The sequence below is a fragment of the Hippichthys cyanospilos genome, chromosome 2 (genome assembly GCF_059441005.1).
Source record: "Hippichthys cyanospilos isolate Australia breed blue-spotted pipefish chromosome 2, RoL_Hcya_1.0, whole genome shotgun sequence".
NCBI classification, from domain to species: Eukaryota; Metazoa; Chordata; class Actinopteri; order Syngnathiformes; family Syngnathidae; genus Hippichthys; species Hippichthys cyanospilos.
Window position 1 is genome coordinate 12,929,991 of NC_142370.1, and position 15,561 is coordinate 12,945,551.

Here is a 15,561-nt window from a genome sequence, read left to right on the forward strand (position 1 = left end):
AACTAGATGTCCTTGGTGGAGAAGTGGCTAGTATGCTAAAATTACCTTAATTCCACAAATATGACACACTTTTTTCCCCCCATGAATGAAGGCCAAAAGTATGGGTGCTACCTATAAATGATGACCTAAAAAATGCCATTTGAGGAAGATTGAATTGATTCGTCAGCCACATAAGCCCAGTTTTGACTCCCAGATATTTATATCGGCTGTATTCTTACTTAGAGTAATTACCGTGATGGAACAAGCTAGAGGGCCGAAGTCAGTTGCCTGTTAGCAGCCAGTGCCTGTTGCAGCTAACTGTGGCTCACATTAGCTGATGTTGTTACAGCATTACTTTCATTAAAAGAAGCAAGCAGACTGAACCAACGTCGGATTCCATCCCGGTTCACACACAGGAATGTTACTAAAGTGGGGAGGATCATGTAAATATTTATGATGTCTCTATCCGATTCAATTAAGAATGCACCAGCTAGAGAACACGGAAAGGTATTCCAATAGACCCGTTTATTAATTGTGGTCTACACACACTATCATAAACTTGGTGGAACAATGATGGTGCGCAACTTTGGGTATTTATGGCAGAAAGAACATTACACTGGCGATGCGTTCATCTACCGCTCACAATGTGGGAAATCTGAAACACACTTAACGTGCAAAAAAATATTTAACATACAGATATGAACACAAGAAAAGAAAGAATTGACAAAGACGAGATTTCTTCTGTTTTTCCATAGTTTTTACATTGTCCCCAAATTGCTGACGTGTCCTATACATGGTAAGATAGAAAATAGCGGAATTTGACCCTTAAATTAAGGGCGCTTTCTATACTCTGGTGCATCCTGTATTTGGGGAATTACGAACTATTAACTAATCAATACTGCCTAATCGAACGATATGAAGAATAAGCTTCCTGTCTAGTGAGAGACATTAAGGGTTTTGATATGCATCTGGCAGGTACTACAGAGACATTGCCAAAATGCCGAGCATCAGCGACCAGGACATGGACGCCTACCTGGTGGAGCAATCGCGTCTCCACGGCAATGAGTTTAACACTCTAAGCGCGCTCAGTGAGCTTTACTTCTATATCAACAAGTACAAGGAGGAGGTGAGTGCACAAGAATCATTTATGAATTTAATTTAGGAGTCCTCAGTTTTACAATTTATTTAGTTACCTAATCTGAGCATAGCTAATAAACCGAGCAGTCATATGGTGACGATGTCGATGACGCAGGTTCTGACGGCGCTGGACCGCGACGCCTATTGCCGCAAACACAAACTGCGCCACAAACTGGAACAAGCCATCAACTTGATGTCAGGAAGCTGAGGTGGCAAAACCAAGACACCTTCTAAACTGGGGGGGAGAGGGTCTGATTTGTTTATTTTCTTTTTCCTGAACTGCACCAATCAATCAACAAATTTGCTATTTATTTGCCAAGTGACGGGCTGGGACCCATTTGTGGAATTAGTCTCGAGTTCTAAGCGGGGGCCATGAAGGACCCTCGACGCTGTGTAAATAATCCCAAATGGGAAAATGAACTACCGGGAATTGAACGTCCAATCACGCCACGCCTGCTGACCGACCACGGCTGTGTACCCTCATCCCTCATTGATCAGCCACGCTGGCCTCTGATTGGCTGTGAGAACTCTTTACTGTTTACTGCCCTCCCTCCAAGACTACTCTGGACTGCACCACCTTGCGGAACATTCCAGTGCCGGCTTCGCCCTTTTTCCGGGATGCCATCATGCCAATACTCTGCCCGGCGATCAGTGCCATGTAAAGATCAGAACCGAGACCAGAACGGACCAAAGCCGAGATCAACGATCGAAGCTGAAATGGACTCAACTTTAAAGACCTTGTAAAGTAGAATCAAAGAGACGAAACAATGACGTTTACACTTGGCAACGAGGGGAGGCTCTTGATTGGCTCTTCACTAGGAAGGAAGGAAGGAAGGAAGGAAGGAAGGAAGGAAAGCCACTACTGGACCAACACCACTGTGTGCGTGTGTGTATTTTGTGTGTGTCTGCGTGCGTGAATGTGTGGGAGGAAGCTACAGACTGAAAATACTAGTTCAAGCTGTTGGGTCAGGTCTAATTCATGAACTCAATAGACAGAAAATGTTAGCTTGTGTTTTGGGTCGGGTTGAATTATTAAAGCCAACAGACTGAAAAGGCCTGTTCAATGCTTGTGGCTCAGGCTTAATTACTGAAATCAACAGGCTGAAAATATTAACGCAGTTGGCTCAGGTCTAATTCCTGAAATCAACAATCTGAAAATCAGTGCTCTTGTGGGTAGGTGTAATTACTGAACTCAGCAGCCTGAAAATGGTATTTTATTTTGTTGTGTCAAGTGTAATAACTGAAATCAGCAAACTTGAAAATGTTAGCCAGTGTTGTTGGGTCTGGCACAATTACTGAGAGACTGAAAAGGGTAGTGGGGTGGCTGCGGGGTCAGGTCAACTTACTGAAATCTCGCAGAAACATGTACACAAGGGTATTTATTGGTGAACTTTTTATTTAAATTATTGTTTACATGCTATTTATTGTGGGTGCCAACCAGCCAGGTGTTGATGAACTTACCCTCGGTGACGGTGGCGTGTCAAGTGATTATTCGCATCGCCGCGCAAATGTTGTTTGTAGCGCCGCTGCTGCTGACACTGAGAGGAGCGTCACGTCAGGAAACCAAACCACAGGAAGCGGTCAACTCTGCCTGGATAAAACTCTTGGTGACCAGGATGACTCTTCGTGATGTCATCAGAACTAAAGAGAAGTCAAAAGAAACATGTTTATTTGTGAAAACATGTTTGACAACATTGCCTTGTTTGTTTTTTACTTTGAAATGTAACCGCCATGTCCATTTAATAGCCTGTGTCTTTTTTTTTCTACATCGCCATTGCCTTTGTTTGGAATCTGTGACATCATTACTAAAATGTAAACTACACCTGACTCCGTCTCTAACTTGGCACATTCCCTGATCTTTTTTCAGCAAATATGTCATGCTGATACAAAGTAAATTCAGAAAGCATCAGTTCCACTACATATTTGATCTTAGAAAATTAGTGTAGTCAGAAGCGTAGAGGCCAATTTGGAGGCCTGGGGCTCTGCCCCATTGACCCTCGAATAATCCTGGAAATATACAATGTTGCCAGGAAACATTTTTACAACATTTAATACAGCCGCAGTCAAGCAAATAGTGTCACTGAGATGTTGACGTCACCGTCACCCTCCCAACAGAGCGAATATGTTACTATGGTAACCTGTTTTTCACGAGGCATGACATCATGTCGGCGCAAAAATTGATGTTGCAGCGCTGGCTTCACCCGGTCAGCCAATTACAAGGCACTTTCACGCCATGGCTCATTGTGGGTTCAGTTTTTGTTTGGGGGGGGGTCCTTCCGTCCTGTCGAGGGAACGGGGTGAATCAGTTGACTCCTTTCCTCCAAGATTTGTCAGGGTTAGTCCGCCTAGCAACAACCAGCCGATCTGTCTTGTGCATCATTTATGATTGGGTGGTGGCCAGTCACATGACCATAGCTACCATGTTTAATAAATGATATGCAGCAATATGGAGAATTAGAAAGCCAACGGGGCTAATAGTGTTAGCTTCGTAACAAGTCTGCAACCATAAATTTGGGACCTCATGAAATAAAAATCACACATATCCAGAATATTGCTCAAAACAAAAATTAGGATCCCATCTAAGCAAAACACAAGTTTTTGCTTTACTGAGATCAATTCTTTCCTTAGATTTACAAGATAAATTCCATTTTATTTGCCATGACTATGCTCATTGTTATTGCCTACTTTGTTATCTGTTAGCATACCAGTTGCAACATTTGCTCGCTCAACATTTATCCGTTTTCACTCAAAAATAACCAGAAAATTGAACATAGATGCAATGTCCTTTTAAAGGGTGTAGAGCTTTACAAAAAACAAAACTGGACACGTAAAATCTCATTTTAGCAAGATGGAAGTGCTTTAGAGATCTATTCGGAACACATTCACTTGTTTTTCTGCCATGTACCTTCTAGCAGTCGTGTGAAACATACATGATACATTTCTCCAGCAGTGACAAGTCTTTTCATTCCTGAGCGCAGTTCCCATGATCCTCTGATTTATGTTGGGTCAGATGTAGTAATATTGGAATATCCAGCCAATTGATGTATTTGGGAAAGGTGTTCTTGTCCTGTTGCAGGGTCACGAGGAATTCCAATCTGAATCGTACACAATCTACATGATTATTTTGGGAGGATGGAAGACAATATAATGTTCTTCCTGTCTCAATCTCACCATTCAAAGTCAACTATGAGAGAGTACACAAAATACATGCAATGAAAAAGTAAATGTCATCATTTAGTAAAGGGTTGTTCAATTCCCATTTTCGAGGGCCACCAGCTATCCTGCATGTTTTCATCAGTTCTCAAATTGGGGTCAAGGTACCCTTGAGGGTATCTGAAGGCCCTAAAGTGGGTACGTGAGATTATCAAAGGCTTTATTTAGGTATTAGCAAGTTACAATTGCTGTGAAAGGAACGGTACATTTTTCATTTCAAATTAAGAGTAAAATAATTAGAACGTGAAACACCTGGTTGCTAAATTGTGTTATAGTAACTCCCTTGCGTAACAATGAGTGTGTGTGTGTGTGTGTTTACATCTTTCGATCCTACAAGGTCACACATGAATTATGTGACAGAAATGAAACAGGCAGTGTTCCACAATTTATCTTCTTGAATTGCTGGATATAATATCCTGTGAGAAACAAATACAAACATAGTTCCAAAGTTTATTAAATCAGACATGGATGACATAGCACTCTGTATTAAACCGAAAACAAACATTTCACAGCGGGACATCAGCGAAAAAAGGTCAATATTTTAGATGTTTTCCATCTTCAACACAGCGATTACACATTATGAACAAGGGCTGCAGAAAGCTTGTCAATGATCCTGATCGTATAAATAAGGTGTGTTGGACGAGGGAAGTATCTAAAATGCGGTTAAATGGCCTCTCAAGGACCGGAGTTGTTCATCCCATTTCAGTCATTTGGGCTCAGCAAAATGTTGCTTTCTAGATTTGTTCCTGTTTTATTATGATTATGAAGAGCACTGAACAGGATATGTGCCTATTTTATTTGATGAAACCCTGATTGTGGATGTTACGATAAACTGTTTTCATTTTGGCCACCCCATTAAAAAAATACTCTGGCTACTCCCCTGTCTGCTGTGTGTCCTTCTGATGTTTCTTAATCATTTTAACCAAGCACCGTGACAACCTCCAACTCAACAGCCCCTCCCCCAACAGGAAGCCACATTAGCCTGAGAATGAACTGCCAGGATTGGGGTTCTGCATGGTGCTGATAACAGCACTCTGGGGGGAGGGGGCGTCGGATTATGGGGGGGGGGGGGGGGGGGGGGGGGGGGGGACGTTGCCAAGCTAAATAAAAATTGGAGCAGCAACATGGCTGCTGATTCATGTTGAACAAAATGTGTCCTAAAAATATATTTATCCCCAAAACACGTACGCACACACAGATACACAACACACACACACACACACACACACACACACACAGCACCTTGTAGTTCAGTGGTTTTCAACCGTTTTTTTTGTAACGTACCCCCTGTGAAATATATTTTTCAGCCAATTACCATCGTAAAGCATTTTTGGATGGAAAAAAAAGTACTTTAATACATTTTTCGTTCAGCAACTCCAGAAGATATGTAGTGGCGTAAATCATCTGCTTTATATCTGTGTGTCTGCCAGAAGAGGACATTCATAATAACAATGCACATTTGAATAAACTTAACAAAATAAAGGAAGCAACGTTTTGCTAAGGCCTCACTATAACACAATTTAGCAATAAGTCGCTTCATGTTCCAGTGAATTTACTCTTAATTTGAAAAGAAACCTGTACTGTTCCTGTCACTGTAGGAAAAGCGTTCAATTACTGATACCCGCAGAAATCCTGTTGAAATTTCACAAATTTTAATTTCGGAAGTGCCTTTACATACACGCATAGGCACATGTGTCCGTGTATCCTTAACCATGATTGTAGATGATTCGGGTTGGCTAAACATTTTGTGCTGAACACATTTGATTAAAACGAATGGTTGTGCCAACTCGTTTGTGGATATGAAACGGAAAAACTAAAATTGTGAAATATTGTCACTTGTCAAATATGGTAAGTAGGTTAATTAAATAAGACTAGCATTTTTTGTTTATATCCATAATATATTTAATTATCAACTCACCCCAACTTTCATATGTATATGAAATACTTGGTTAGTTGAGAAATAATATATAGGTAAGCCGGTATTCACGAAAATATAAATGCATTTGTACAATTTGCTTAACTATTTTAATTTGTTATTCATACTAAAGTAAGTACAGTAATTTTAAAAAAGTGAGCAAGTTGTTTTATTTTACAACCGTAATTACATTTACTCAATCCACTAATGGATTCCAAAACTAAATACTGTACATGAAAAAAAAATGCTTTTTAGAAACAATTTAACCTATCCTTCAATTTTATTGCCTATTGTTTATTTATTTATTTATTTATTTACAATAGACAAATGAACCAATTATTTATGTTTAATTGTCAAGCAATCGCCAACAATTTTGATTAACTTTTATTTTGTTTAAATTTTCATTTATAAAAAGAATGAATCGGAAAATTATGTACGTTCGTACGGTGGCCGGATGTCATTATAAAGTATGTGTGGACTGTGGTTCTCTCTGCTGGACATAATACGAACTGCAGACCCGTGATGTTCATCAGCGTTAACCAAACGTTCTCTCCATCAATGTGACAATGTGAATACGCAAGTAATCAATAGAAAACATTAATTGAGTTACGCGCCGATCTGTATTGAATCAAAATTTCATACTTGCAACATGAACGCAATAGTTACTCTTGTAGATTTCTCCACCTCTTTTTGCATATCTAGCCAATCGCATGGTGTTCTCCGGATGAGCTGGCATTTCCCCCGGAAGTAGGAAGTGTTGTCCGCGTAGCGAAAATCTCAAAACTAAAAAGAGAGTCTTGAACGCACTTCTCATATTTACTTTACGCCCATTACTGTTTCATCTGCAGGTGAGTGTCAGTGATTCTTCTAAAAATTTGTCAACGCACGTTTTCATTTGGAGCCAGTTTTGTGTTTTTAACTGCACGCTCGTCCAGTAAATAGACCGCGCCTCTTCGATGCAATTTAGCTTATACAATCTTTAAAACCTGTTCTTAGCCGAAGACAACATCTGTAACGTGTTATTGTGCTGCTGGTGTGTACGATGGATCAAAGTTCTTCCTCAGTGGATTTTTATTTCTAACTTGGTTAGTTAACAGACTGTGCTTGTCAATGTCAGCTCAATTGACGTTTGGACACAAAGAACAAAAATGTTTCCATTTGTTTATGTCGGTCGGGTAGGCAAATCTTCCTTAGAGAGCCGCTATTCTGCATGTATTCGATGTCTCCCTTCAATACCACACCTAATTGAAATGATCAGGATCGTTATCAGGCTTCTTGCAGAGCTTGTTGGTGAGCTGATCAAATGTGACGTAGTAAATAGACATAAAAAATAAGCAGGTAAACGGCTCTAGGAACTGGGTCGCGAAACCCCCGTTCAATTTACTAGTCGGAAATGAGACCAAATGCGATCGATCATAGATGCATGCGCATGTAGAATGCTCATAAACCTGTAAATTGTATTTCAAATACGTTCCAGGTCCATTTCTATCAGTTGGTTTTCTGAATTTTATACTGTTTCAGATGAGGTTTGAGGAGCATTCATAATCGATTTTGATCAGGGTTACCATGAGTTTGATTTGATCTTACATGAGCTTTATACTTTGCTTATATCAAGTTTAGACTGAATTGAAACTAGCTTTAGCCAAACACGTTGATGACGCTCCAAATTTAAAGGTGCACCGACTCTGTGCGTGTGTGTCTCAGTGATGAGTCTCCAGTGGACCGCAGTGGCCACCTTCTTGTACGTGGAGGTCTTTTTGGTGCTCCTCCTCTGCATTCCCTTCATTTCTGCTAAGAGGTACATGCTTAAACACACATATTAATATTCTGATTAGAAAACCTGGATGGAGTGTTCTGCATTCTTGTCCTAACTTGACAAATTGTGAAGACTGTAGCAATCATGTGACCTGCTGTTTTTCAGGTGATTGTATCTGGTTTGGCAAACAAATAATCAGAGATGACTATGCAAATGCCCCTGTTCATGATGGTATTATGTTATGTCATGATAAGAGAGGCATGCTGATTAGGATAAGATTCACTACAATTATGATACCTTTTCCTCTGCGATTTTGACATGAGTCACTAATGATACATTCACTGTCAATTACAGTGCAAATCACTTTGCAATGTGTGCGTGTGCGCGTGTGTGCGTTCGACCAGGTGGAACAGTGTCTTTAGATCTCGGCTTGTCCAAACCATCGCCTTATATGGCAACACTTCCTTCATGGTGGCCATGGCCATCCTTGTCTTCCTACTCATTGGTGAGTGACTGTAGGTGTTTGTGTGTATACATGAGTGAGTTGGTTGAAGTCACATACCAGTGTTTGTTTGTTTTTTTGTGTGTTTTTCAGATGCCTTCCGCGAAGTAAGGAAATACAGCGTGACTGAGAAGGTGGACCTGACTAACAATCCCACTGCCATTGAACACATTCATATGAAACTGTTCAGAGCACAAAGGAATCTTTACATTGCCGGATTTGCACTCCTGCTTTGCCTGTGAGAACACACACACACACACACACTCATACATAGTCTTTCTAACTTGCCACATTCATGTTAATCAGTAAACACGGTCCCCAGCTATTTAAAATTGATTTTAAAGCTTCAAAGTTTGATACTCAGTCCAAAAGCCATCTGCACACACATGAGCCTTCCTCATCTCTGTCTAAATTTTAGCAAAGTAGTTCAAACCCCAAATTATGTCTTGTCCATACCAAATCTAAGCACATTCAAACCTGGTCTAAACTAATTTTAAACTGACTACAAACCCGTTGTACACACAGATAGCATTGATCTATTCTCTATCTGAACAGTCTCCAAATTTCAAACTGAACCCAAACTTACTCAGTATCCGGTACTTAACTGGATTTAGACAAAGACTAAAACTATCCAAACCAGACTTGAACTCCTGTGAAATCACTTAAAGAGGAAGTAAAAAAAAAAATCTTTACAATATGTTATATACACACACAACTTTAAACACAGACATTTTTCCATTTGGTGCTCACTGGAAATGAGATCCCAGTTGCTCACGCTTCACATAATGTCATGGCTCACTTATTTTCTCGGTTTGGGAATATGATGTTCACAAGGTGAGCTCTTATTGGTCATTATCTGAGTCCTGAGCCATAAACACTAGTGGGGATGCATAGAACATGTAATAATAGAAGAAGAAAAAAAAGACTTTCCCCCTTTAAGGGACAGTGTGTAAGATTTAGATTTTTTTTCATTGAAAATGAATAAATTAAATGATTGTAAATTTCAGAAACATGCAAATGAATGTGTTCTTAATGACCAACAGTATGTTTTAGATATAATCTTATATTTTACATGAAGGGGCGTCACTTCTCCAGAGGCGGCCATCTTTGTTATAGCTACGGACAATGGTAAATGCAGCACCTGCAGCACTTCCTGCTGGCCATAATGAAAAAGTGTAAATCTTACGCACTGTCCCTTTAAAAAAAAAAAAAAAAAATCAGTAACCTCAAACACAACCAATGTGTCATGGGCTAAAATAAGTCTCCAACAGGGGGCAGTGTGTGCACGCACGCTCACACAGCCTAGCAATAGACAGTGACTGGTGGAATTCCATGTTGGGCACACTGTCCCTTAAAAAAAAAAAAAATCAGGACCTCAAACAGAACCAATATGTCGATGGGCTAAAATAAGTCTCCAGCAGGGGGCAGTGTCTGCACGCGCACTCACACAGCGTAGCAATAGACAGTGACTGGTGGAATTCCATGTTGGGCACAAGTTAGCGGTAAGTGTCGGCAGCTGATAGGATATTTCCGGACTGTGTATGGCCTGCGGCCATATTAGGATGACCTGAGTCACTTCCTTCCCGCACCCTTGGTCTCCTCGACAAATGCATCCAAACCTGAATATACCATCTTGGTTGGTTTTTCCTTTCACGTACTTTCTGTTACTCACATGTACGACATTCGCTCTGGTCATATTACTTTTACATCATCCACCACGTGTCAACAATATGAGCTCAGTGTGTGTGCATATGTGTGTTACTAAATATAAGTTGGTGACACGCACAACATTTTGCGTGTACTCCAATGCAACGTGTGCCAGCGCGCACGCCGAACTTAAGCTCCGCTGTGGAAAGGTGTAGCTCCGTCCAGACATCATCTAAACTCTTTCAAAAATGAAACTCTTCCTAAACCTGTTCTAATTTTATTTCAAATACAGTCAATAAATGACCTAAACCCATTTAATAAGCAGCCAAATACAATACATATAGATTTAAAAGCAGTAGACTACACTCTACTAATTACCCTATCGGTCGTAAATCGACAAATTTGGTTGACAACTAACCATTTCTCAAATTTATGTTCAAAAAGTAGGTACTGAACTTCCAGCTATACACAATTTCAATTTCAGCTATTTTTAGATCCTCTTTTACCATAGCAGAAAAGAAAAGTACTATAAATAAGTATCCCAAATTGAATGTCTTTAAAGCCCTATGGATTTGTCTTTGGGCTTGAATGAGTTAAATGGAAAATACAATGTGATTTTTCTTTTTCACATTCAGGTAGATCAGTAGACCAAATGAGCTAGTATGCAGCAGCTGCGCACATACCTCTTTTCGATAATCAACACTGACAAATATTGACGGCAAGACAATGTAACTTGCTGTTGAGTTCCATAGATAAGCGGATGAATGCTTGTTTTCACCTTGGCGACACATTCCGTTTTCAAAGCAACATTTCTTCCTTTTTATTATGTCAAACATCCTGATTTTCACAAAGATACACTGTAAAAATCGGAGTCATCTCAAGGCTTTCTACGTTTTGGTGGTGCCAAAACGCTGAGAGCGTTTTTTTTACCAATTATACGATTGGGGTGGACAGAATTGTCTCGCAGACACACACGCCCACACCTGCACACACACCCCTCGAAAATTACTCACAGAAACCCTAGGCTTCCATCCAACTATTCATCCATTTTCTATAGCTGCTTATTCTCACGAGGGTGGCAAGCTTGCTGGTGCCTATCCCAGCTGACTTGTGGCAGTTGGCGGGGGGGGGGGACACCCTGAACTGGTTGCCAGCCAATTGCAGGGCACACCAGGACGAACAACCGTTCACGCACCCAATCACGCCTAAGGACAATTTAGTATGTACAATACACCTGCCACTTAACATTTAAATGCGGTACGTTGACATTGTATGATACGGCACCTGTTGCTAGTGATTAACGGTGGTTCCAATGTTGGCGGCTAGCAAAGCTAGTATCGGTGCGCGGCCTTTAAAGTTAGCGAGATTAGCGGGTACCGGCACGCAATTGCCCCAAATAGTCTGGCAAGAGTGAGTGGATGACTTTTCAAAGGCAGTTTAAATGACTCAGTTGCCATTCAAATGTGCGGTTTTAGCTAGCAGGAATAGTCATTTTGGTTTTTACATATTTTCGTTTCATAAACAAAATGGGGAGCTATCCATCCAAAATCTCAATTCATCCCTTCTAATACCAAGCAAAAAACCATTTTTTGTTTTGATTTGCTTACCCAGTTATGTGATAGGATTTTCACATGGATACATGAACACCAAAATATTGTAGATTATAGAAAATTATTGTCACTTGTATAGGGTAGCTAGCTGCAGCAATAAGGTGAATCTAGAATAATAACCGCCGTTCGGGACATGTTCTGAAAGCGAAAATTTGTGTGTGCGCAGGTTGCTGCGTCGTCTGGCCACTCTTCTTTCCCAGCAGGCCTCCCTGATGGCATCTAACGAGGCCTTCAAGAAGCAGGCGGAGGGCGCCAGCAACGCCGCCAAAAACTTCATTGATGAAAATCAGATGCTGCAAGAAGTGAGTTCGGGGGTGGAGGGGTAATGCTTATGTTGTTCCTTGTGAGAAGATGGTAGCTGCTGTCAGATTATGCAGTAAGATCGCTGCCAAAAAGACGTGAGTGTGTTTCACCGTTCGTATGAGTAGGATTCGTGCGAGACACTTCAAGTCTTTGCACGAATCTCTCCTTTGCATGAGTGGATCTGAGCCTTGGGTTTGACTTGAACATGTAACATGAGATGACTTCACGCCAAGCGACCGGGCAAAGTCAGTCCATCTGCGAGTCGCTTGCGCCGCGCATGCGTAGAGCAGAAAAAAAAGGTGGAACTGAACGCGAACTAAGCCAAACACAAGCTTTCAATGGCTCGTCATCAGGCTTCGAGCTTAAAGATAATGTGTGTGCATTTTTATTTATTCTCAAATGAAACTTTTATAAGCCATTGAGGTCAATTAGGGACACATTTTTTGGACAATGACATCATTTCGGGAAGCTTCTGTGACAGCTAAGTACTGGAGTTGAATTGGAAAAAGCCCTTCCAGTTGGTCTGTAACACACGAACGCTAAAGCGGAATCCTATTACCAAATAAAGATTACCGATGATGAATTACAAATGAAGATTTTTAAAATGTCATTGTTCTTTTTTTCTATTTTTTTTTTTTTTTTTTTTTTTAAGGAAAATTTTCATTTTCCTTAACTTTTTTTTATATGCTCTTTCAGCATATCATGTAAACAAAACAAAACTTAAAAATATGTCTTTGGGATTGAGTGAGTGACCTTTTTTGCTTCCTTCCTCTTGTGACCTTTTAATATCCTCACTCCGAGTTGTGGGGGGGGGGGGGGGGGGGGGGGTCTAGCTGCGTTGTGGGTGGGGGCTGGAGTCACGATGGCATCGGTGCCGGAAAGCGAGATGATGACGAAGACGACGCGTCGGCAGCTGTTCATCAGCTGTCTTCCTCGCTCATCGCGTTGCCTTCACTGACCCGTCGTCAGTCGGGACCCTCAGCGGTCATCCCCGTGACATCGCAAAGTACTCCAAATATCGCTATAACATGGCGGAGGCCCTTCGGTTTGAACGCCTGTCGCTCGGCGGAGGGCGGGGCTATCTTTCCCGCGCGACCCAGACACAACCCCTTTATTTTGACAGAAACTTCGAGAGGCCGGCCTGGAGGTGCCGGAGGCCGGGAAGAAAGGAGGCGGAGTCCACGAAGAGAACAAGACTCTGAAGGAGGAAGTAAAGACCTTGAAGGAGGAGCTGGATGCCACCAAGAAAGGTGAGGAGGCCAGGAGAAGATTTTGCAGCATTTGCTGAAATTGCCTCGATTTAGGGGCGGAGCTGTCGGGCAGAAGACTGGCCTTCATCTGCTTCCGTGTGCTTTTGGCCCGCAGTTTCTTCACCTGGGTTAGGTGCCCGGTGCTTGGTTGAGGAACTAAGTGTGGGCCGTGCTTATTATGTACATTAACGCGGCAAGAAAAACTTTTTGTAAAGGCATAAAAAATATGTATTTATGAAATTTATGATTCTCTCTCTCTCTCTCTCTCTCTATATATATATATATATATATATATATATATATATATATATATATATATATACATAACCTTTATATTGCTGAAAATCTAGTATCTCTTTATTTCATTACTTTTCATCAACTATGTTTGACACTCAATGACAAAAGTGTTTTTTTTTTTCCAAAACATGAAGTGACGTTTGCGCATGTGTGCAGCTCTCCGCAAAAGTGACGGTGACGTTTCGGCTATGAAGAAACAAGCCGCAAACCTGACGCTGGAATATGACAGACTGCTGGATGAGCACAGCAAACTACTGGTACACGCTTTCTTTTCTCTTGCATCTCTTAAAAAAAACAAAAAAAAACTCTTTAAGTAAAAAATAGTGCCTAAAATGTCGTTGGCCATTTTGCAGTGCTGTTTAAATAAAGAATTAGCCTTGTAGTGTAGTAATAACAGAGGATCGCAACAAAAGTGCCTTGTCTTCTCCAGCCTGCAGGGGGTGCTGATGCTTTGTTTTATTTTGTCTGCAGGCCTGCGGCGACAAGAAATCTGACTGAGGATGAAGATGGATGGTCTTCATCTTCTTGGTGGTGGGACTATTCCGTTGAATGATGCCACTACATGGTGGCACCTCAAAGCACCCGTTTTTGTTTGTAAGGTTTTTTTTCCTCTTCAATCGCTTCAGAGTAAGAGCTCGTATTCCCATGAGCGATTCGCCCGAGCGTCTCGACAGGTGTTTGACTCTCTCGGCTCTTTAGCATGACTTGTTAGCCGCGCGCGCTCATGTGACTGCTTTTGCGTGCTGTGTGTGACTTAAGTGTCACGTTGCCACGGAAACTGTAAACACAACCTGTCATGTGTCACTTCCAATACACAACTTGTGTCTTGGCTGTGTGTCATTGTGAGTGCGTGTTGCCGGCAAGAGGTCGGGGGGCGTTGAAAGGCAGCTGTTGGCCTTCTTTTAGAAAGCACTTTTTTTAGCCCCTCCCCAATCTCGGGGATCTTGTTCCTCAAAGTGCTGACTCCAACCATCCATTGGGTTATATTTGGTTCCGTCGTCCACCTTGTTGGTGACAACGCCGCCATATTGGGAAAGAAAGCGACACGCAAGCTCTCTTGGTCAAAGATGTTCTCTAGAGAGGAGCTGCTCTGCTCCCGTTCCAACTGTGAGATCACTTGATGTGTTCGCCTACATCAGACCAATAATACCACGGTCGATTCTGCAATAGTGACGGGATTGTGAGGTCGTTAAACCTCAGCCTTGCGGTTGGCACAACTGCGTCACGCTTCTCAGGTTCGGGTTCGAATCTGCGCATTTTCATCTCGCTGGTACGTTCCCAAAAGACTTTTGCTTGGTGAATACTCTAGATCGCAGATCTCAAAGTCCAGTCCTCGAGGGCCGCGATGTTTTGGATGCTGCCCTGATTCAAATGATTAGGATCATTTTCAAGCTCCCGCAGTCGTGTGCAGGATACCGGCCCTCGCGGACTGGTGTTTGAGACCTCTGCTCTAGATTGTGTGCTGTTTGTCTCTTAACAGTGGGTCTCAACTTTTTTTTTTTGCCAGTTTTGTACCCCTCGTGAAAAACTTTTCCAGCCAAGTACCTCTTAACCAGCACAATATTTTGTTCAGCAATTCCAAAGGATGGATTGTATCACATTTTAGGTTATGTTTCTGGCTTGTCTGCCACTAATCATAATGCCGGTCCGTACTGATCATAACAACATAAATCCAGACAATAATTTGCAAAGGTAATATAGTACAATTTAGTTATTGTTTACATCATGTTCCATTTAATTTGCTCTTCACTTGAAAAGCAATGTAGTGTTCATATTCTGCCATTAAAAAATAGACGAGCTGATACTAGCTGTTAAAAATTCATATATTTCCTGAGTGGCTTTAGATACTCCCAAGGGGTGCACGTTTTAAAAAATTGCTTGATGCTTCAATATATTTTCCATGGGGCATGGATGGGGAAGCACCACTCTTGAGCGGTCACGAGAAATGAAAA

General features: G+C 41.4%; 2 protein-coding genes across 3 annotated transcripts in view; both read left to right on the plus strand.

Moving 5' to 3' along the window:
* The window catches only part of plxna3 (plexin A3), a 44,983-nt gene extending 42,045 nt beyond the window's left edge, over positions 1 to 2,938 (plus strand). The window contains exons 37-38 of the mRNA XM_088402298.1: positions 955 to 1,105; positions 1,232 to 2,938. Coding sequence (XP_088258424.1) covers positions 955 to 1,105; positions 1,232 to 1,324 — 244 coding nt within the window. The 3' untranslated portion in view covers positions 1,325 to 2,938. The remainder of the gene's footprint in view (positions 1 to 954; positions 1,106 to 1,231) is intronic.
* A 3,990-nt stretch (positions 2,939 to 6,928) lies between these two features.
* On the plus strand, positions 6,929 to 14,438 carry bcap31 (B cell receptor associated protein 31). 2 transcript variants are annotated; one of them, XM_088402598.1, is made up of 8 exons: positions 6,929 to 7,092; positions 7,949 to 8,042; positions 8,405 to 8,505; positions 8,596 to 8,740; positions 11,926 to 12,061; positions 13,186 to 13,312; positions 13,766 to 13,866; positions 14,081 to 14,438. In XM_088402598.1, exons 2-8 carry the CDS (start codon positions 7,951 to 7,953, stop codon positions 14,105 to 14,107), a joined length of 729 nt encoding a protein of 242 aa, XP_088258724.1. In that variant the 5' UTR covers positions 6,929 to 7,092; positions 7,949 to 7,950; the 3' UTR covers positions 14,108 to 14,438. The 2 variants fall into 2 exon arrangements, with proteins under 2 accessions (XP_088258724.1, XP_088258734.1); XM_088402608.1 differs by having other exon boundaries at positions 6,983 to 7,092; positions 7,919 to 8,042.
* Positions 14,439 to 15,561: the final 1,123 nt, after the last annotated feature.

Excerpts from the sequence above, each read along its gene's own strand:
- bcap31 (XM_088402598.1), top strand. The coding sequence starts at position 7,951 with ATGAGTCTCCAGTGGACCGCAGTGGCCACCTTCTTGTACGTGGAGGTC. Across the intron at positions 8,506-8,595 it reads CCTTGTCTTCCTACTCATTG|ATGCCTTCCGCGAAGTAAGG; the intron begins GTGAGTGACTGT and ends TGTGTTTTTCAG. Across the intron at positions 13,867-14,080 it reads ATGAGCACAGCAAACTACTG|GCCTGCGGCGACAAGAAATC; the intron begins GTACACGCTTTC and ends TTTTGTCTGCAG.